General features: G+C 47.6%; 3 protein-coding genes across 5 annotated transcripts; 2 read left to right on the top strand and 1 right to left on the bottom strand.

Moving 5' to 3' along the window:
- Positions 1–7,967: 7,967 nt before the first annotated feature.
- Positions 7,968–9,891, top strand: IFNL3 (interferon lambda 3). The gene is made up of 5 exons (XM_072608343.1): positions 7,968–8,417; positions 8,701–8,778; positions 8,989–9,132; positions 9,324–9,407; positions 9,601–9,891. Exons 1-5 carry the CDS (start codon positions 8,241–8,243, stop codon positions 9,697–9,699), a joined length of 582 nt encoding a protein of 193 aa, XP_072464444.1. The 5' UTR covers positions 7,968–8,240; the 3' UTR covers positions 9,700–9,891.
- Positions 9,892–9,971: 80 nt separating this feature from the next.
- On the top strand, positions 9,972–11,759 carry SYCN (syncollin). Its single transcript, XM_072608344.1, has one exon. The coding sequence runs from the start codon at positions 10,823–10,825 to the stop codon at positions 11,231–11,233; it is 411 nt and encodes a 136-aa protein (XP_072464445.1). The 5' UTR covers positions 9,972–10,822; the 3' UTR covers positions 11,234–11,759.
- A 140-nt stretch (positions 11,760–11,899) lies between these two features.
- NCCRP1 (NCCRP1, F-box associated domain containing) lies at positions 11,900–20,324 on the bottom strand. Of its 3 annotated transcripts, XM_072608341.1 has the most exons (8): positions 18,024–20,324; positions 17,856–17,912; positions 16,912–17,276; positions 14,926–14,985; positions 14,677–14,728; positions 14,394–14,489; positions 14,120–14,258; positions 11,900–13,133 (listed from the first exon to the last, which is right to left on the bottom strand). In XM_072608341.1, the coding sequence occupies exons 1-8, from the start codon at positions 18,257–18,259 to the stop codon at positions 12,993–12,995; spliced, it is 1,146 nt and encodes a 381-aa protein (XP_072464442.1). In that variant the 5' UTR covers positions 18,260–20,324; the 3' UTR covers positions 11,900–12,992. The 3 variants fall into 3 exon arrangements, 2 of the variants coding, with proteins under 2 accessions (XP_072464442.1, XP_072464443.1); XM_072608342.1 differs by having other exon boundaries at positions 17,566–20,324; XR_011966912.1 differs by lacking the exons at positions 11,900–13,133; positions 14,120–14,258; positions 14,394–14,489; ... (1 more) ...; positions 17,856–17,912; positions 18,024–20,324 and adding an exon at positions 15,134–16,902 and having other exon boundaries at positions 14,701–14,728.
- Positions 20,325–20,451: the final 127 nt, after the last annotated feature.

Raw genomic sequence — 20,451 nt, 5'->3', positions numbered from 1 at the left:
GGTAGGTGTTACGGGGTTTAGAGCATTGGCCCTGGAATCAGCAAGATCTGAGTTCAAATCAAACCTCAGACACTTACTAGCTGTGTGACCCTGGGTGAGTCACTTAACCCAGATTGCCTCCAAAAATAATAATAAGCAATATTGATGAGAGATTGTAGGTCAGCAGAGAGGTTGAATTAGGACAGGTAGATTTGAGAAATATCAATGTGGAGATGATGGGAACTGATAATACGTATTGCCATGTGAAGTAGCACAGAAGGAAAAGAGAAGAAGTTAGGAAAGAGCCCAGAGTAGAACACCTCTGCTTAATGGATATAGATGGAGACTCAGCAAAGGAAGCTGGGAAGGTTCCTGTTCCTGAACCCCAACCTCCTGTGTAGAGGATCCCTAGTATGATCCTAGCCTGACTGTAGAGAGGAGATAGAATGATACCAATTTGGAAAGTTGTCTTGTCGGTAGCTCCGACTTGAGAATTCTCCAAGTTATATTGGGACAGCTAAGTGTGACAGCATATAGAGTGCCTCTTCCAGAGTCAGGAGGACCTAGGTTCAATTTGGCCTCAGACACTTGACAAGCTGTGTGACCCTGGGCAAGTCACTTAGCCTCAATTGTCTCACCAAAAAAAAAAAAAAAAGATGGAATTATACCTGTCATTTGAAGAAAGAAGGGAGGCTAGGAGGTGAGGATGGGGCAGCACAGTACTCAAGTTCTCAACTTAAGAATTCTCAAGTTGGAGTAGATTTCTTGATTCAATGTCCTCCCTGGATAAAGTAGACAGTCCATCGAATTCACACATATTGTCTCACTTGGAGAACAAAGTCCCTGACTTAGTTACACGCTAATTTGGTTTTTCCTCTCCTCCATCCAGAACAATTGAAGATATCATATAAGAGGGGCAGAAAACAGGAGTAATGAGAGAAATGAATATTAAATAACAAATTATTGGGAAATCTCTGATGTTGTCCAAAAGTTTACTAAGAGATTCTAGTGAATCCATGAAATTGAATCCATTATGTTTTATTCAGCTAGATCTGAGTAGAGATGGACCCTCTTTTGTCTAGCTTGCCCTAGGTGTGGTAGTCTGAATAAAAGATAAGAATTTTTGTCCAAGACTCAGGGATCAATGAAGAAGCCCACCTCTCATTATAATTTTCATTCCTCCCATTAATTGTTAACCAGAGTGGATTGCTACTCTCAGGAACACTCCCTCTTCCAAAAGCATAAAAGTGTTAAATGTGTTCCATGAATGCCCCTGACCCCTTATAAATAATTATTTGCTAGGAATAATTAATAAAATAAATTAATGACCCAGAAACTATGTCTTGAACTTTTTATATGTCACAGTAACAAGGCAATAACAGAGTGAAAGTGTCTAGACCATATTATCTCTTTTGTAAGTGTAAGTTTCTCTGATTGAATTGGAAGGGGAGCTTGGCATCAGCTAGTTGAAAATCAGTCATGACCTTGGCATGTCTGAAAAGACAAGCCTGCCAGCCCTAGATGAGAGCTGAGCAGTTCTAGGGAAAAGTTTGAGGCAAACAGCAGCTTTGTGAATCACAGCACCTTCACCTCTACCTAGAGGAAAGGACAGTGACTAGACAGGGGTGGGAGGGGGGTTGATTTTCTCCCTCCCTCCACCATGAAACCATGACTTTTTGCAGAGGTGCTACTTATAGAAAACACCATAACCAACTCCAAATCTGATTTAATCCCTGCCTCCCAGGAATCCTTCTAGACTTTACCTCCCCTGCAGTGGCCTTTGTCGTTCTGCAAGTGTCTCACTGTTGGTCAATAAGCATTTATTAAGTACATTTCAGGCATTAAACCCTAGGGATACAAAAGGCAAGAAACAGTCACCTCTTAGGAAGTTCATTCCTGAATCTCTTTTTGAGGAAACACTCATGTTAACCAAGGTCATTTTAAATCTAGTTCTAGCTTCACTGAACAAATCCCCTTAATAAAAGGATCTGTTCTGTAAAACTTGGCCTCAGTCAAAAGGCTGCACCCAAGGACCTAGAAGGCCACACTCAAAGACCTACAAGGCCGCATGTGGCCTCGAAGCTGCAGGTTCCCCATCCCTGTTCTAGCCCATGACTCTCCAGACTCTTTCTGGATCTTGCCCCTGCCCCCTAGTTTTCAGGTCCCTTTCCCATGTGGTCTTCCCTCTTTAGAACATCAGCTTTTTGAGGGCAGGAACTTTCTTTTATTTTGTTCATATTTAGCACTATGCCCAATAACTATTAATCACTTAATAAGTGCGTTTTTTTTTCTATCTAGTGCTTTATCTGTTAGTAATTTGGATACTTTTTTTCACACAGTTACTGAGAACTTGAATTCTTTCCTTTGAGAACTGCCTATTCATATCTTTCGACTACTTATTAATTGGGAAAGACCACTTTTTCTTTTTTGAACCACTTTTCTTTATAATACTGTTCAGGAAATCCAATGATTCTTTTTGAAGACAAATATTCATAACTTTTGTTTTAATATCCCTTCAATTTTCCCATGTGTCTTTCATCTTTTCTCTCCCAGAGAGCCATGCCTTAATTATTGTTTTAAAGAGAAAGAAGAAAAAAAATCCAAAGTGATTGCTACATTAAAAAAAATCTGACATTGTTGCATACTGTTGGACTCCTTACCTTCAATGTTTATTGATTGCTGGATTGAGGGCCTGGCTTGTTCTTTGTAAAGTTGAACCATTCATTTATGGTAGCAACTGTTCTTTATTTACTTTGTGCAGTCAAGTTAACATATGAAGTATCTACTAGTGTCAGGCAGTGTGCTAAACTCAGGGGATACAAAGAAAGACAAAAGACAGTCCCTACTCTCAAGGAATTCACGGTCTATTGAGCGAGACAATATGCAAGTCAGTAGGTACAAATAAGCTAGATACAGGATAAACTGGAGACAATCAATAGAGGAAAGGCAATGGTTTTAAAAGGAAACAGGAAAGGCTTGTTGCAGAAAATAAGATTTCAGCGGTGATTTGAAGGAAGCCAACCAAGTCAAGAGGCAGAGATGAGGAGGGAGAAAATTCCAGGTATGGGGGATGATGGCACTCGAAAATGCCTGCAGTGGAGAGATGGAGTGAGTGGTGGAAGGAACAGCAAGGAGGTCAATGTCAGTGGAAAGCCAAGCAGGTAGGAGAGAGGAATGTGTAATAAGTCTAGAAAGGGAAAAGGAGGCCAGTTATGAAAGCATTTTAGAATTGATCCAGGAGGTAACAGGGAACCATTTGAATTTGTCGTTGTTGTGTTTGTGCTCAAAGAGGACCATGATATCAAGATGATGACATGACTTGCAGTTGACTTTGATTTGAATGAGGGAGGGCTGCACAAGGTCACCAACCTCACTTTCTTCTCCTGAGCCATCTGGGTCCAGTGACCATCTGATACTCATCAAGATGACTGGAGATGGTCCAGGATGCAGTGGGAAACCTTGGCCGTTTCAGACTAAGTTCTTATCACATTCTTACTTTGAGTGAGATACCTGCTGCCACCACTCGAATTTATTGTCGCTGTGTGTATCTTTTTCTTGGTTGTGCTTGCGTTGATTTGCCTCAATATATTTAAGTCCTTCCTTGCTTTTCTGTATTTACTATATATTCATTGTTTCTTACAATCCATTACATTCATGTACCACAATTTATTTAGCCATTCACTGATCAATGGGCAGGGACAGCTTGGTGGTGATGCAGATAGATCACTGGACTTGGAATCAGGAAGACTCATCTTCATGAGTTCAAATCCAACCTCAGACACTTAATTAACTGTGTGACCCTGGGCAAGTCACTTCACCCTGTTTGCCTTACTTCCTCACCTATAAAATGAGCTGGAGAAGGAAATGGCAAACAACTCCAGTATCTCTGCCAAGACAACCCTAGAAATGGGTCATGGAGAATCAGACATGATTGAAACAATCCAACAGCAATCAAGGAGCATTTATTTTGTTTCCAATTCTTTGCTACTACAAACAATACTGTAACATTTTGGTGTATATGGAGCCTTTCTTTATATCAATGATCTCCTTGGGATTTATGTCTAGCAATGGAAACTCTAGGTCAAAAAAATGGACTTTTTAGCCACTTTATTTGCATAAATCCAAATTGCTTTTCAAGATGGTGGTACTCATTCACAACTCCATCAATACATTGGTGTGCTATCTTTCTGGAACCTCTCTGAAATGGATTTTTTCCAGTTTTTGTCATCTTTGACAACTATCTGGATGTGAGGTAAAACCTCAGGGCTGTTTTGATTTGCCTTTCTCTTATTATTAAGGGTTTGAGGTGTTGTCTTATGTGGTTGTTAATAGTTTGTAATTCTTCTTCTGAGACCTTTGACCACAAATCTGTTGAGAACTGTCTATTAAAAGTAGGTTCATGAGTGGAGGTTTGTGAGTCATATTTTTTGGAAGAACAAGCCCATAGGTAGCCCTATGAATCTGATGTAGTACTCACCTCCTTTTCTGCCCCCCACCAACCAGAGATCTAACCTGAAACCTGGGGGCAGTAGGCCAGAAGTGTAGGTCCCATGGAAAAGAGACTGTTTTTTCAGTGACATGTATGGCATGTTTACTTTCTGGGGAGGGTGTCTACACTACAGGGTAGTAGTATAATTATTGAGGAGACTGTATAGGACTCAGTGGATAAGAGATATTCACTGGAATGATAGATAGTGGCCCTGAAAGCAACACCAAATTCAGTTCCTTTTCAGGGGCAGGTGATGGGCTTTCTTTTTCTGTATTGGTTTATTTTCTCCTGTAAGTCTTTAGCATCTTATGTGTGTTTTCTATAAGATCAAATAAATGCTGCTCCATCTCTAATGCCCATATTGTACATTGAGCATCTGTGTGGGATGGGAAGTCTATTACCCACATTTAAGGAAACTGAGTCATGAGCTATGATTTATTTTGGAGTTTTTCCTGGATTAACTCCAGGTGGGGATGGGGAAGATTAAAAAATAACTGGCCTTCTTTGGATTCAGTCCTTGGGATTAAAATGATTTCATGTGAGCCTACAATTTGGGGTGCAGGTTACAAACACAAATCTAGAGTAAATTATATAAAATTTGAGAAAAAATATGACAGGCAATCAAAACAACTTCAACCTGGCCCATTTTAAAGAGTTATTGATGCCCCAAACCAGGAAATGGATGTAGGAATGGACATTGACCTAGATTGTAACAATTTCTTACAGAACTTTAGGCTGTATAAATCAAATGCTATAATAAGAAAACCATAAGAACCTACAATCCCCTTGAGTCACTGGTCCCTCTATAGTTGGCCTTCTAAACCAAGTTAACCTCTTCATGCTAGTCTTAGCACCAGTCCTGATTGTCCCAGCTGCTCTCATTGTCCAATCTGGTGGTCCCAGCTCTCCCAGGACAGTTCTGATCATAGAGAGTTCCTACAACCTGACCAACTCACCCCACATTTCCAGTCTCTCTTGACACCAGAGAAGACAAGGGAGAAAATCAATTTTAGGCAAGAGCAACAAAGTCTCCCTTCCCTCCTCAGGCTTCTTGTCTTGGAGCTCCAACTCACCAAGACATTATTCCACACCCACTGTATTTCTGTTTCCCCATACTCAGTGAAGAGCATGTTGTTGGTTAGCAATGATCCCTCTTTCTCCATCCTCAAACAATCATATGCAAAGGAACTGTATGGGCATGGGTTACGTCTTTTCACCATCAAGGACAGTGGAAGAGCCTTATCTGGCCTCTAACAGCATAGTCCCAGATGTGTTAGAGAGGAAATGGAAATAGAACAGAGGAAAACAAAGAGATCTGGGCTAGAGGCAACCCAGTGGTGAGGATGTTGAGAGGATGCTTCCCAAGGTATGTGAAACCAGGGGGGAGATTAAAAAAACATCTCATCAAAATATCTCAGAACATATCATTACACATAGAACATGACCAAAAGACAATATCAATCACTACCAACTCATAGGCAGGCCTGCTTTTCCATCTATACGAATATTTTATGAGAATACTCTACACACACACACACACACACACACACACGCATCTTGGGTATTCTTGATGAGAGCAGTAGGGGGTAACAGTGGACAATCAAAAGGGGTTGACCACATCTTTCACAGCTAAGCGAGATATGTAGAAAATACAAGATCCCACTTATTTTTTAGTGAAAATCTACATGTAAATATATATGTATGTGTGTATATATATGTGTAAATATATATGTATGTGTACATGTGCACATACATATGTAGGAAAAACATTTCATTTGGTAGAACAAAATGTTCTTGTAGGCTCTCAGGAGAGAGACAAGATGTTTCCCATTCATTCATCAAGATAATATAAGAATCTTCTGGTCATTAACATCAAGGAACATCAAGCTTAGATTCCCAACAGATGACATAGTCTGGACACTCCTGCTTGGGAATGACGTTTTTTCCATTGCCTCACATGATAGATTATTCCGCCTTCCAGAGGAGATCCATAATCACTCCAAAGAAACTGACTGGCACCTGCTGAGAATATGATATGTAATTGGACATGCAATGTATAGAACTTGTCTAGCAGTATACATATTTTGTGCATACATTGCAAATGGAACTGGGTCTAGAACGGTACAGGAAGAAGAAAGCAAGAGAGATTGTTTTGGGAAATTACAATATTATTTTAATAACTTCAAGCTTCTCCCTTAAAGGCCTCCAATGATAACAACTAACATTTACATGTTTGTGGACTGCAGAGCACTTTCTATACACTATCTGATTTGATTCTCCCAAAAGCCCTGTGAAGAAAAGTATTACAAGTATTATTGTCTCTATTTTATGGATAAGGAAACTAAAGCCCAGAGAAATTAAATCATTTACTCTGGGTCACAGACTCACAGAGGGGAAGGTACTTGGCTAAAGAGTCATGGGCAGAGCAGAAAAAAGATCTTAGGTGTGGTAGCTCTTTCCTTTGCACTTGTGAAAGGACTGAGAGAAAGGGGAAAAAATGTGGAAGGAGAAGGGAAGGAGAAAAGAAAAGAGAGAGGGAAGAGGGGGAGGGGAGAAGAGATGATGGGAGAAAGACTGAAAAAGAGAAAGAAGAGATGGGGTAGAGGGAGACAAAGGAGGTTGGTTGGAAGGGGAAAACATGGTGAAAGGAGAAAGAGACATGGGAAGGGGAGAAAAGATAGGAGGTGGGAAAAGAAGCAAATGTCAGACTTGGGGAGAGGGGGAGAGGAAAAAGAGGGAGGGAGGAGCCATAGGAAGAGAGAAAGAAAGGGCAGAATTGATGGGGAAAAGAGAATAGGGTGGAAGAGAGAAATGAGGAAGGGGAGGAAAGAGGAAACAGAAGATAGGATGGAGGGAGCAAAGATGGAGGAAGATTAGGAAAATGATGGGGAGAGAAATGGAAAAAACTTGGGGGAGGGAGAAATAAACAGGAGGAGGGGAAATAAGTGGGGGAGAAGAGGGAGAGGAAAGGGGTCAGAAGAAGAAGAGATGGAATCAGGGAGAAAGATGAGGAGGAGAGAGGAGAAAGAGATGAAGGAGGAAAGGACAGAGGAGAGAAGAGATAGACAGAGACCGGACAACAGAGAAGACAAAGAGGGAAGAGAAGACAGGAATGGAGGGGGAGGATGGGATAGAAGACAGATGGGGCAGAAGAGAAAGAGACGATAGGTAAGACTGAGAAGAGAGGGATAGAGAAAGAGATGGGGGAGTATGGACTTGGAAGAGAAGGAAAGAAATACGTGTTGGGGGAAGAGATAGAGGAAAACTGACATAAACAGGGGACAGGGAAAAGATTTGAAGGAAATTAAGAGACATTGGAAAGGTAAGAAAGGGGAGGAAAAGGAAGGCCGGAGGGAGAGATGAGATGGGAGGTAAAGACAGAGAGGAAAAAAGGAGAGCGAGAAGGATAGGGAGATCCAAGGGGGAAAGAGAAAGGAAGTGGGAGACAAGGGAAAACAAATCAGGGATATGGGCAGAGACATGATGGAGGACAGAGACGATGGAGAAGGGATATGAGAGTTGAAGTGAGGCGGGACCTGCCTCTGGGAATGCCTCCCACTGGCAGGAATCCTCCTGGGCTGCTTTCAGTTTCCCTTTCCTAGTACCCGCCCCCTCCATGCCTGTAGACACCTGGCCCTTCCTTTTCACCTGAGGATAATGCGGTTTCTGATTCCGTTTTTCATTCATCAGTGGGATTCTCCAGCACAGCTCTTTAAAACTGCAGGGATGAAGCCGTCTCCATACTCATCTTCGCAGCTTATGCTGAACAGCCATGACTACTTCCAAGACTCTTGCGCTGCTGTTTTCCACCCTGATGTCAGGGGTGATCTCGAGGCCCCTGACCACGACTCCCACCCATCCTTCCACCCAGAGTAGCTGTCAAATCAGCCAGTTCAAGTTCCTTTCTCCTCGGGAGCTGGAAGTCTTCAAGGTGGCCAAGAATACCTATGTGAGTATTTAGAGGACTGGGAGAGGTCCTCATGTCCTTAATAATGCTGCCTTTTAGCCTTCCTCCTTCCACCAGTGGTCTAACCTTAATCTCTTTTACTGTGGTCTAACATTCATCTCTTCCGCTTAGGTATAACCATAATCCTTCTTTGATTTTCTTTGAAATTCTTGATTTCCATCTCTGTTTCTAACCTCCATCCTACTCAAAAATTCCTTATGCTATGTGGAACTCAAGGACCTACAAGAGTCACAGACCTTTAACTGCTTCCTTTTCAATTCCCAAGGAGGAGTCCATGCTTCAGACAGAGAGGAAATGCAGCTCCAAATTCTTCCACAGGAACTGGGACCTCCGGCAACTACCAGTAAGAAGGAAAATTTAATTCATCCCCACTCACCTTTCTCCATCATCTGCACCCCTCCCTAGGTATCTCTTCCCATCTCTTCTTCCCAGTTTCCCCTCCCAAATGTGCTCTCCTCGCTCCTCCCCGCTCTGTCTCTTCTCCCCAGTCTTCTCCATTCTATCTCCTTCACCTCTCTCTCCTTTATATCACTTTTCACCTATGTCTTCACAGTTGTCAGATCGTCTCAGAGTCTTAAAGGCTGAACTGACTTTGACTCTGGACATCTTGAAAGCCATGGATAATCCTGATCTAGAGAGAGTTCTGGTTCAACCCCTGCAAACCCTCAGCTACATCAACCAGAAGATCCAAAGCTGTGTAAGTACTGGAGTATGTATGGAGCTCCCCCTGAACCAATGAGCATATACCCTTTCCCCATCTTCCAGATGCCCTGCTCTCTTTTAGTGAGGCTGAGAGGCTGGAATGTATGGATTCCTTTCTCCCTCCCCCAAACCATCAAATGCCTGGGTTCACTTTCCTTTTATTAAGTCCACCCTCTCCCCACACAGGTTATTCCCCCGCCCTCTAGAGGCCACAAGAATCCCGGCCGCCTGAAAAATTGGCTACACAAGCTCAGTGAGGCCAGGAAGAAGGTGAGTTATGAAGGGGACTGGGCTCCATAGCTAGACTCCCATGGTACCCTGGGAGAGAAAGGAGGTGTCAAAGAGACCCCAGAACCCAAGCAGGCAGAGGCCCTGTCACCCCATAAGGAAAGAGCGGGGCTTGGAGTCAGGGAGTCTCAGAATTCCCCAGAAGACCCTAATCCATGTGTTTCACTCTCTTCAGGAATCTCAGCGGTGCTTAGAGGCTTCAGTCATGCTCAACCTCTTCCGACTCTTGACCCAAGATCTTCAGGGTGTGGCCCATGGGGACCTCAGTCGATAACCCAGACCCAAGCTGAGCTCAGAGGCTGGACTTTAAATGCTCCAAACTTTATTTATGAACAACACCCTTCCCATTTATTTATTCCCCCCAGCCCCAATACTCACATAATCTATTTATACTCTAGGGGATGGTTTTGTACTTTTGTATTTTTTTCTACATTTTATTGGTTACATAAAATCATTTACAATGAAATTGAAGGCCTGTATGTGGTTGTGCAGCTATAGGTCTGTGTAACTGTATGTGGTTTTGAGCGAGTATGATGATGGGTTTGTGTGTGGTTGTGGGTCTGAGTGTATGTAGCTGTGGGTTTCTGTGTGTAGCTATGAGCAGGTGAGACTATAGATCTGTGAGTACAGTTGTGGCTCTGTGTGTGTAGTTGTTGATCTGTGTATGACTGTGCAGGTGGGATTGTGGGTCTGTCTGTGTGTAGCTGTGAGTCTACAGTGTGGCTGCACCTAAGTGGGACTGTGGGATTGTGGGTTTGTGTGTGTGTAGTTGTGTCTGTGTATGCCTGTGAGCAGGTGGGATTGTGGATTTGTGAATGCAGTTGTGGGTTTATATATATAGTTATAGGTCTGTCTGTATGCGTGTATGTGTATGTATACTTGTGGGTCTGTGTATGGTTGTGAGCAGGTGGGAATGTGGGTCTGTCTATACATGTGTGTAGTTGTGAGTCTGTAGTGTGGCTGCACCTATGTGGGACTGTGGGAAGTGGGTCTGTGTGGTGACCTAGATTTCAATGTGGGGGGTCCAGTCTGGGTTCTCCTTGGCCTTGCTTGTGAGGCTCTGGGAAGGCTCCACCTGGGCTGGAAGATTAAATTAGACAGAACTGGGTGTCCAGTCAATCAATATTGACTGACCCTGAGTGGGGCCGGGGTCATGGCCACAGGTGATGCATATACCAGGAGAACTTGGGGCTCTTAAAGGAGCCAATCGGGTGCTGGGGTCGGCAGGAGCAGCCAGGTGCTGGGCTCCCTCGGCACACGCCCCCACCCCCACCCCCTTGCTTATCTCTTCGTGACCAGGTTCTCTCCTTCCCACAATCTCTGTGCCCAAGGCTCTTATAAGGAGGTTGGGGAGCGCTGGCGGCAGGTGCCTGTCCGTGCTCTGCCTGCCTCTGACTATGGCCCCATTCCTTGTGCCGTCGCTCCTCCTGCTGGCCCTAGTGGGGACCCTGCCAGGCGCCCGAGCTGCATGTCCCGCGCCCGCAGACCTGAAGCCGACCGACGGGACTCGCCTGTGCGCCCGCCTCTTCGAGAAGAGCGACGCCTACTACGAGAATTGTTGCGCGGGCGCTGAGCTGAACCTGGAGCCCGGCGCCGACCTGCCCTATTTGCCGTCGAACTGGTACCACACCGTCTCGTCCCTCGTGGTGGGGACCCGCTGTGAGCTGACTGTGTGGTACCTCAAGGGCAAGGAGGGAAAGACCCGCAAGTTCTCAGCCGGAGCCTACCCTCGGCTAGCGGAGTATCGCCGCGGGATATTCGGGGATTGGGACAACGCCATAGGCGCTCTCTACTGCAAGTGTACCTGAGCCGGCTTGGGGGACCCCTCCCCCACCCAAAGCAAGCCTTGCCCCCTGACCCCATGCTTTTCTCATTGCCACTTGCACCTGCTGACCGGCCAGATACCCAGAGGAGCACCTGGCCCCAGCTTTGGTGCACCAACTGCAGGGACCCAGGAGACTGAGCTCCCAGCCAGAAGTTCACCTCCAAGAGCCCCAGACCCTACCTAGAAGCCCCAGTTCAGCGTATTAGCTTTCTAGGGCCAGGGGAGTCCACTGTAACCTGAGTCCTAGATCCCAGCTGTCACCAGTGACAGATCCCAACTGGGCCCCTTACCCTAGCCCATATGCCATTGTCTGGACCCCTCCTCACCATACGATAGCTGACCTGAACTGCTGAGGCTGGGCAAAGGGTGAATCCAGAGACCAAGCACTTAGCTTGGACCCAGTTCAGGAAGCTCCCAGCTCACCCAACCTTTCTTCTCATCTCCCCCCGCTCCCAGGTCCTTAGCTCTAGGTGCTGACACCCCTTCAATAAAGAGCTTTTCTGAAAATATTCAACACTCCGTCTTCTTTTTTTGGGGGGGGGGGGAGTAGGGTTCAGTGTCAAAACTCAATTGAGGTTTGAGAGCTTTGTAGGGCTTGGTCTCCAGGGAATGGTCCAATTCAGGGACCAGAGACAGACAGAAATAGGGATAGACACAAAACAGCACTTTAATAGAGGCATTTTTATAGGGATTGGTGATGAGGAGAGGCATTGGGGAGTCCCCAAGAATTCCAGGGGAAAAACACTGAGAATATCCCACAAAACATAGCCCAGGGATCTCTGAGAAGGCATTAGCATCCCTAGGGGTGAAGATGAGGAGTTGTCAGGGAATATTGAGAAAATATGGGATCCTTAGAGACGATATTATCTGGGGGGCATATCTGGGATGTGAGGGTAGTATTTAGGGAAATATTAGGGGTTCCTGGGAAATATCTGGGAGAGATAAGAGGTTCCTAAGAGGCCATTTAGGGCAATGATTTTTGAGGGGAGATGAGGGGTTCCCAGTAAGTCATTCAGGGGAAATAAATCTCTGGAGGGATTTTCAGGAGATGAGAGATATATTAGAACAATGAACAAGTTACTGTGAAGAGACATTTGGGGGAGATAAGATGACCCTCTATGGATTTTTTTTTGAAAATAAAGAATTCCTTAGAATTTGGGGGTCATGTGGGGGTCCTCTTCTGGAGAAGATGGTTTCTTGAGGAGGGGGGGCAGAAAAGGCAGGGTTTCCCAGGGTTTATTTGAGGAGATATTTTGGAACTCCCAGGCTATGTTTGGGAGAGATAAATCCCTAGAAATTACTAGAGATTTTAAGGGGAGATGAGAGGTCCTTTGGAGGAGATATTTGACTTGGTTTCCTGATGCTGGTTTCTGGGAAAATATCTGGGCTAAGATGAGGGCCTTCAGCATACACTTGGAAAGACAGGAGGCGTCCTTCAGTGGTTAGAGGGCTAGCCTTAGAGTAAAGTTCTAACTCTGATACATATTGGCTGTGTGACCCCAGGTAAGTCAACCTTTCAGTGTCTTGGGCAACTCCTAAGACAATACACACAAGATGTCTGGCAACACAGGCAGAGGGAGTGTCGGGAAGTGGCATTCCCTACCCTGATGATGTCACATGTTCTGACTAAAACAAAAAAGAGAGGTCCTTTGGGGGAAAATGAGAGGAGGTCATCAGAAACTTCCTTGTATGAGGAATGGGGTCCCTGGGGCAGAGAGGAGGGTGGGGGAAGGGATGACAGGTTAGTTCTGCAGCTGCAGGGACACTGAGGAGTCAGTCACTCGGGTTCTCCGGAACCCATCAGAGCCCAGACGGTTTTTTGCCTTGTGCAGGAAGTGAATGAATCGGACTCCTGGGCCATAGTGTTTGAATACGTGAGACACCTAGAGGGGTGGGTCAACAGAGTGAGGGACTCTTCCCAGACTGGGAAAGATCCGACAATTCCTAGTCTGCCCTCCCTACCCATTCCCTCCCCAGTCAGGTTGCAGGGGGAAGATTAGAGAGACAGGAATACTATAAGGACATTGGGAGAAGACACTGAGGGTCTTTGGGAGAGGACACTGGGGGGGGGGGCATTAGCAGGGAACAGCAGGGAAATATTGGGAGAGACTGGGAAGGGGCTATTAAGGAAACCTTAGGGGAAAGTTTGGGAGGGAAGGTTGAGACAACATTGGGAGAGGGAAAGGAAACACTGGAGAACAGATGGAACATTGAAAGTAAACATAGGAAAACACTGGGAGAACAAAGGGTGATCTTTGCAGAAGATACTGGGAAATTGCAGGGAGGTATGTGTAAGAGGTATGGTAGAAAGAGTGTGAAATTTGGGGTCAGTTGCGTCCAACTCTTTATGACTCTGCCTGCCATAGCATGCCAATGCTGTTCATGGGGTTTCCTTGGCAAAGATTCTGGAGTGGTTTGCCATTTCCTTCTCTAGTCCATTTTACAGATGAGGAAACTGAGGCAAACAGAAGTTAAGTGACTTATGTGAGGTCAGATTTAAACTCAGATCTTTCTGACTCTGGGCTGGACTCTATCCACTGTACCACCTAGCTGCCTAAGTCAGAGGACCTGGGTTCAAATCTTGGCTGCTACTTGGATTCACTGTGGGTGAATCACTTGCCCTCTATTTAAAATGAGGTGATTAGCCTGGAAGACCTGTAAGCTCTAGGTGACCTTGCAGTTCTAAATCTCTGACCTAGGATTGAGGAACAGTGAGAAAAGCTCAGTGAGGACATTGTGAGGTACATCTAGGGTATTAGTGGGGAGAGTGGAGAGCAGTGGAAGACATGAAACCACTGCGACTACAGGGAGAAGGAGAGTCTCCAAAAAGAGCCCATCAGCAGATACCAGGGAAGGCTCAGGCTCTCACCTGGCACCAGTGTCCACCTGGGTCTCGTGGAGAGGGTCGGGGAGCAGTGTGGTATTGTCGGAGGACGGTCTGTCTGTCAGCAGCCAGGAGCCAGACATGGAGCTCATACACGCACACATCCAGGCGGCTGTCCTCGAACCTTGGAGGCATGGTGGCATTGGGATGTGAAAGAGAGGCTCTGCACATCCAGCTCCTGGTCCCTCAGGTCCTCCCACCCCCTGCCTGTCAGAGTCTGCCAGCGCATTGCCCTCCCCTGCCCTCTCAGCCCCTGTACCAGTCCATGACAGTGATGGCTGGTTGCTCATCATCCAGCAGCTCCTCCCATAGGCCTTCAGCCAGAAGATCCACACACTGCTGCTTCACCGTCCAGCTGGTGGTAAGAAATGGGAGCTGGTGGGGCTTGGGATCATAGACCACTGCTCTTCCTCCCCTATTCCCTTTGGTTTCTTTACCCTTTGCCCTTCTCTCCCCAATCCTTTAGCTCAGAGAAGGCTAAAGGAAGGCCCTGGATGACTTGGCTCTCTGCCGCCTACCCTGCTGGGTCCCAAAGCCCTCACCTGAAGTTGGGGAGCAGTTTCTCAGTGCTGATTTGCCATCCACTAAAGTTACCTGAGAGAGAAAGGACAGGACTAGCTAGATCCAGGTCCCCTGCCCTTCAGCACCTAAACAAACACCAGCTCCTCCCAAGAAGTCACATTCTTCCCCCCCAGTCTATTTTTGGGAGGAGTACAGAGGTGAGGGTAAGAAGGTAATCTCCTCTCCGTTTCCCCAGCCTCTCCATTTCTGCCAAGGTGGGTAGCCCTTACCCAGAGTCTCCAGGGGCCGAGCAGGACCACAGGGGGGTGGTGGTTCATAGATGTTGATGCCTGAAATAGGGAGGGAAGGAGTCAGAGCCTCACAGACACCCCCCATTTTATACTTTATCCTTAATCCTAGACCTCTCACTGACCCTTTGTGGACTCCCTCATGCCTTCTGATCCCTCCAACATTGACTGGCCCCCATCCTTCACTAACCATTTCTCTGTCTTCCAGACCTCCAGGTACCTCCCAGTCCTCAGCTGATCCCTAGATGCCTCAGTGACCCCCTTGTCCTTTGCTAATTGTGCACATGTCCATGGATTCCCTGGCCACTGACTCCATCCTGCCTCTACTCTCCCCAAATCTCTTACTCACAGATCCTCCAATCCTCTCATTCCCACACCCTCCAAAGGTCAGGATCCACCCCCAAGAAAAAAAAATCCTGGTCTCCCAGGTCCCCGGGCTCTTATCCTAGGGTAAGGCAAGACAGGCTGGGCCAGGGTGAGTCAGAGCCTGGGGCTGAGAACAATGTCAGAGAAACCAACTCCCCTCTAGCTGGGGTGAGGTTGGGAGCGGAGGTGTTCCAGGAAAAAAAGCAGAATACCAGAAAATGGAACCATTCAGTTCATGACTGGGACAGAAGAGCCAGAACTAGGGGAGAGAAAGAGGTCCAGAGAAAGACAGAGGTGGATGGAGAGACAAGGGCAGAGGAACAGAGCAGAGACGTGAAAAGGGATAGAGATAAGTAAATACAAAGAGACAGAGACAGAGAAGGAGAGAGACACAGAGGAAAGGACAAGAGACACAGAGGGTGAGGGAGAGACACAGAAAGGAGAGAGAAACAGAAAGAAGGAGGAAAGAGACAGAGAAGGAAAGATACACAGAGCAGAGGAGAAACAGAGACAGAGGAGAGAAAGACACACAGAGGAAAGGAGGAGAGACAGAGAGGGCAAGGGAGAGACACAGAAGAGGAGAGACAGAGAAGGGGGAGAGATAGAGAGGGAGAGACAGAGAAGGAGGACAGATTCAGAGAAGGGGACACACAAGAAAGACAGAGACAGAGGGGTAAGGAGAGACACAGAGACAGAGAAGGAGAGAGACAAAGAGAGGAAAAGGAGAGATAGAGGGCAAGGGAAAGACAGAGAAGAGGACAGACAGAGACAGCAAGAAGGAGGAGAGACAGAGATGGAGAAGGAGAGACACAGAGGAAAGGAGGAGAGACAGAAACAGCAGGAAGGAGAGACAAAGGGAGAGAGAAGGGGAGAGAGAGACAGAGGAGACACACAGGAAAGGACAGACAGCAAGGAGGAGAGAGAGAGGGAGAGACTCGAAGAGAAGGAGGAGAGACAGAGAGGTAAAGAGGAGAGACAGAGACAGAAAGAGAGTGACACAGAGGGACAGAGGTAGACAGAGACAAGGACAGAGGAATAGGGACAGAGATGGATCCAGAGAACAGTACTGGAGATATAAATACAGGGCAAAGAGACAGAGAAGACAGAGAGAGAAAGGGAGAGGGAGAGAGACAGACAGACAGACAGGGAGAGACACAGAGACAGAAGGGACAGGCGCAGAGACACACAGGGATACAGACATAGAGAAAGGAGTAGAGAAATAACAAGGAACGGGGTAGGGGGGAGGGGGAGAGACAGAGGGACAAACAGGCACCGTCTGAGGTGGATATTCGGAGAAAGAAATAGATGCGCAGGACCACGAAGACAGAAGTTAGGGGCGGACTGGAAGAGATGGAGAAGTAAAGGCAGAGACAGAGAAAGAGACAAAGGGAGAGAGATAAGGAGACAGGGACACAGAAATAAAGACAGAGCTGCTGAGGGACAGAGACAGAGAGTGAGAATGAGACGGGGCATTTTCCGACCACCCGAGCCCATTCCCCTTCATCGTCCCACTTTGTCCTTGTCCAGTACCCTGGTTCTGGCCTCTATCTCTCGGTCCAGTCCCATCACCCGGACTTTCCCTGCCCCGCCCCACCTCCGCACCCTCGGGGTTCGGGGACCGCAGCAGGTTGCGGTACAGTGGCCTCCGCACGTAGAGAAGCTTCCAGCTGAGGCCCTCCGGCAGGTTCAGTTCCGCTCCAGATGTGCCCCACTCGTCCAGCAGCAGCTGGCGGGCACCTTGTTCCGATGGCCCTGGCGAAGGGGGCACACCGAGGATAGAGGCAGGAGACAGAGGCGGCAGGGGCGAGGGAGCCCGTGGGGGAAACGGGGGAGACTGGGGTCTCAGTGGTTCCTTTTGCCCATCAGGCCCTCCATCCGGCTGGCGGGCCATTCCTCCTCTCGCAGGCCCATCCATCTCTCGGTCTGTAGGTCTGTCCATCTCTCTATCTTTCACAGTTGTGGGTTTCCTGAAGGTGGGGCCACATCATTTTGGTATTTAAGGAGGAGCTACTATAGGTGGGGAAAGACCTAGTTCACGTCCCTAACCCTTCCCTCTCCATTCAGGGACTCAGGAGACCAGCCCTATCCCATTTTGGGGACTCATCCTCCTGAAACTTGGTTGGAGAACTTAGGTGTTCAGTCCTCCCAGCCCCGTGGTCCTGACCGCTCCCTCTCAGGAACCTGAACGACCCAGGTACCTCCCCTCTCCCCAAGGCCCCATAAAAAGACTGGGGCCATCAAACCCCTCTCTCTAACCTCTAGGCTGGCCCTATTAGGGACCAACCCCCCCAAGTTTCGCCTCCTCCTTGGGGGTCCAGAGGACCAGCTCGTGACCTTCTCAGATCTGGAAAGAGGACACTGGCAGCCCCCTTTCTTTCTGGGCAATGGGGAGAGAGATGGGCAGGGCTAATTAAGAAGGTTAATGTTGGGATTGGGCCCTCCCTAATGAGGCCAATCAGCCTCGTTAACATTCCTAATGGCAGGATTAATAAGGAGCCCACTGACCTCAGAAGATCTTACAAACACCTCAGACCAGCCTGCCCTACCTGCTGGGTCCCAGGTATCCTGGCTCCAGGCCATTTCCTGCTTTCGTTACGAAAGCCCTGAAACCAATGGGTGTCAAAAGGTGAGGAACTGGGGAGGGGGAGAGAAGGAAGGGTGGCAGACAAACCTAAAGGCCCCCACCCACCACAGACATAAACACACATACCCACCCAGGGCTGGCCAAGCATTCCACCCCACTCAGACTGGTGGAGGTGTAGGGAAGAGAGCCACAGAAAAAGATGGATGGGTGGGAACCATATCTAATGTAATGAGTAAAGTGTGTCCTCATCGGAAGAATCCAGGACAGGGAGGGACCTAGAGTCAGGGACAGGACAAGAGACAAACAGATGGAGTGGGAGAGATAGAAAGGAGAGTAAGACACATGGAAGCAAAAAAGGCTATACATTCGCTCCCTATCCTCCTCTCAAGCTCAGGGTCCCTGGAATCCCTCAGGTTTTGATTGCTCAGGGGATAGATTGTCAGCCACCCAGTCCCAGGACATGAGTTCAAATTCTGCTTTGCCACTCACTACCTGCATGACCTTGGCCAAGTTTCATCTCTCTCTGTGCCTCTGTTTACTCATTTGTAAAAGTGAACCAGTTGGACTAGATTGGATCTCTAAGGTTCCTTCTGGTTCTGCATGAAGAATCACTCAGGTGTTGGTTAAGGACAAGGGCCCTTCCTTAGCTCCTTCCCACAGGGTTAGGGTGACTGTGGCCATCTGGCCCACCTCCCATGGGTGGACTGAGAGAAGGCAGGGGGCAGGCCAGAGCCACAGAATACACAAGGCAAAGCAAGCCCCGTAAGGGTATGAGGTCAGCCAGTGAGTCAATTAGGCATTTAGGTATCCATCCACCCAGTGCCTCAGTAGACAAAGGACCTATCTGTCTGGGTGGGTGGGGGTGCATTGCAATGAGATACGGTGGGGAGGGGGTTGCTAGATAAGGTGCAGAAAGAAAATATAGGGATTATCTAAGCCAAGTGGAGAAACTGAGGTCCAGAGGAGGCATTTATGAAAAGTAACATAGTAGACAGCAAAGTTATGATTTAAATCGGGATCTTCTGACTCCAAGCCCTCTTTGTCCTCATCATCCTAGTGGTGGTGCTCAGCACTCTGTGAAACCAGGGAGCCTATGGTCTATCGGGGTGGAACCAAGTAATACCTGCAGGGGGCACCAGAGCCAAGGGAGAAACATCCACTGACAGGGTGGGAGGGTATGACGCAGGATAGGAGGGGACAGGCCCAGGGACCCAAAAGGCAGTAATGGCCAGGAAAGAGCCCGGGTCTGGAAATGTGGAAGCAGGCAGCTTTCTGGAGCTGATCTTAATCATTGGTTATGTAAATCACTTCCCTCCAGTCAATCAATCCTTTTAATGTAGGATGAATCATTTATCAATATTAATCAATCATCAATAGCAAATGCCTTAAAGGAGATGCACTCAAGATCTGGGGCTTCAGAGCCACTGGGAACAGTCCAGGCAGGGGGCCAGGACCTGTGTGTGGACAGGGTCATGGGGAAGGGGGGAAACAGCTCACAAGTCTGACCTCTGACCCAGCCTGATGGGAGACCCCCATGGGCACCATGAGCCTCAGTCTCATCCAATACCTGCACAACTCTCCAGGGTTGTAGGGGCTTTTGTGATGGTCACTCAGGACCACCCCTTGTAGCTGAGGGGGTGACAAACCTCAAGGGGGTTACTTCAGCCACCCTGGACATGACGGGAGGTGGTTTGTTCTCTCTGAGGTGACCTTCTACTGCCAGTCCCATTTCACCAGGCAGAGTCCATTAGCTAATTACAGAAGTCCAGGAGGGAACCTTTCTGAAAAATGTATGGCTTACAAAAATGATTCATTTATGGAACCTCAAGGCACAAAAGGATCTGAGAGACCATCTAGGCCAAAGCAAACATTTCATGGAGGGAGGAACTGAGGCTCAAAGAAGCCTTGGCCAAGGGGGATGAGGGGTATGGAAGGGCTCTCTCTGGACATGGAGTTCAGATGTGGGTTTGTGTCCATCCTGGCTCTGCCACCAGCTATGGGAGCCAGCAAGCCACCCAACTTCCAAAGGGGGTGGACAGTCCTGGTGTTGGCTTCCTCAACTACATGGAAGGATGGGGCTTTGTGTGCCTTTCAGCACCACCAGAGACACGTAAGCTGGAAAGTGAATCCTTGCTCCCACATTGGTCATTGGTCAGCCCAGAAGCTCATGGAACCTAAGGATGTGTAAAGTGGGGGCCCTAATGTTCTGAAGGGTTCAGCCCAGAAGAATGGAATTGAAGACCCAGGCTCATCTTTGCCAAACTCCTCCATTTTGAGGCAAACTCGCATCACTCACACTCCCTAAGAGGGCTCATATAGACAGCTCAGATTCCATCTGAGACCTCCTAGGAACCATCTAGAGGCCCTGGGTGCAGGACTGCTGAAGCTGGCCATCTTCACCACACCCTGCCCCTATCAGGGTGATCCCACTTGGCTATACTAAGGAGTGGGGGGAGGGGGGGTGCAAGGCACAAAGGAGACAAGACAGTGACTTGTTCCCATCATCCCCTCCCCTTGGCCCATGGCCCAATCCCAGACACCCACAGTCAACTACAACT

This window comes from Notamacropus eugenii, chromosome 5 (genome assembly GCF_028372415.1).
Source record: "Notamacropus eugenii isolate mMacEug1 chromosome 5, mMacEug1.pri_v2, whole genome shotgun sequence".
Classification (NCBI taxonomy): Eukaryota; Metazoa; Chordata; class Mammalia; order Diprotodontia; family Macropodidae; genus Notamacropus; species Notamacropus eugenii.
This window is presented reverse-complemented; position numbering and strand designations above follow the sequence as displayed.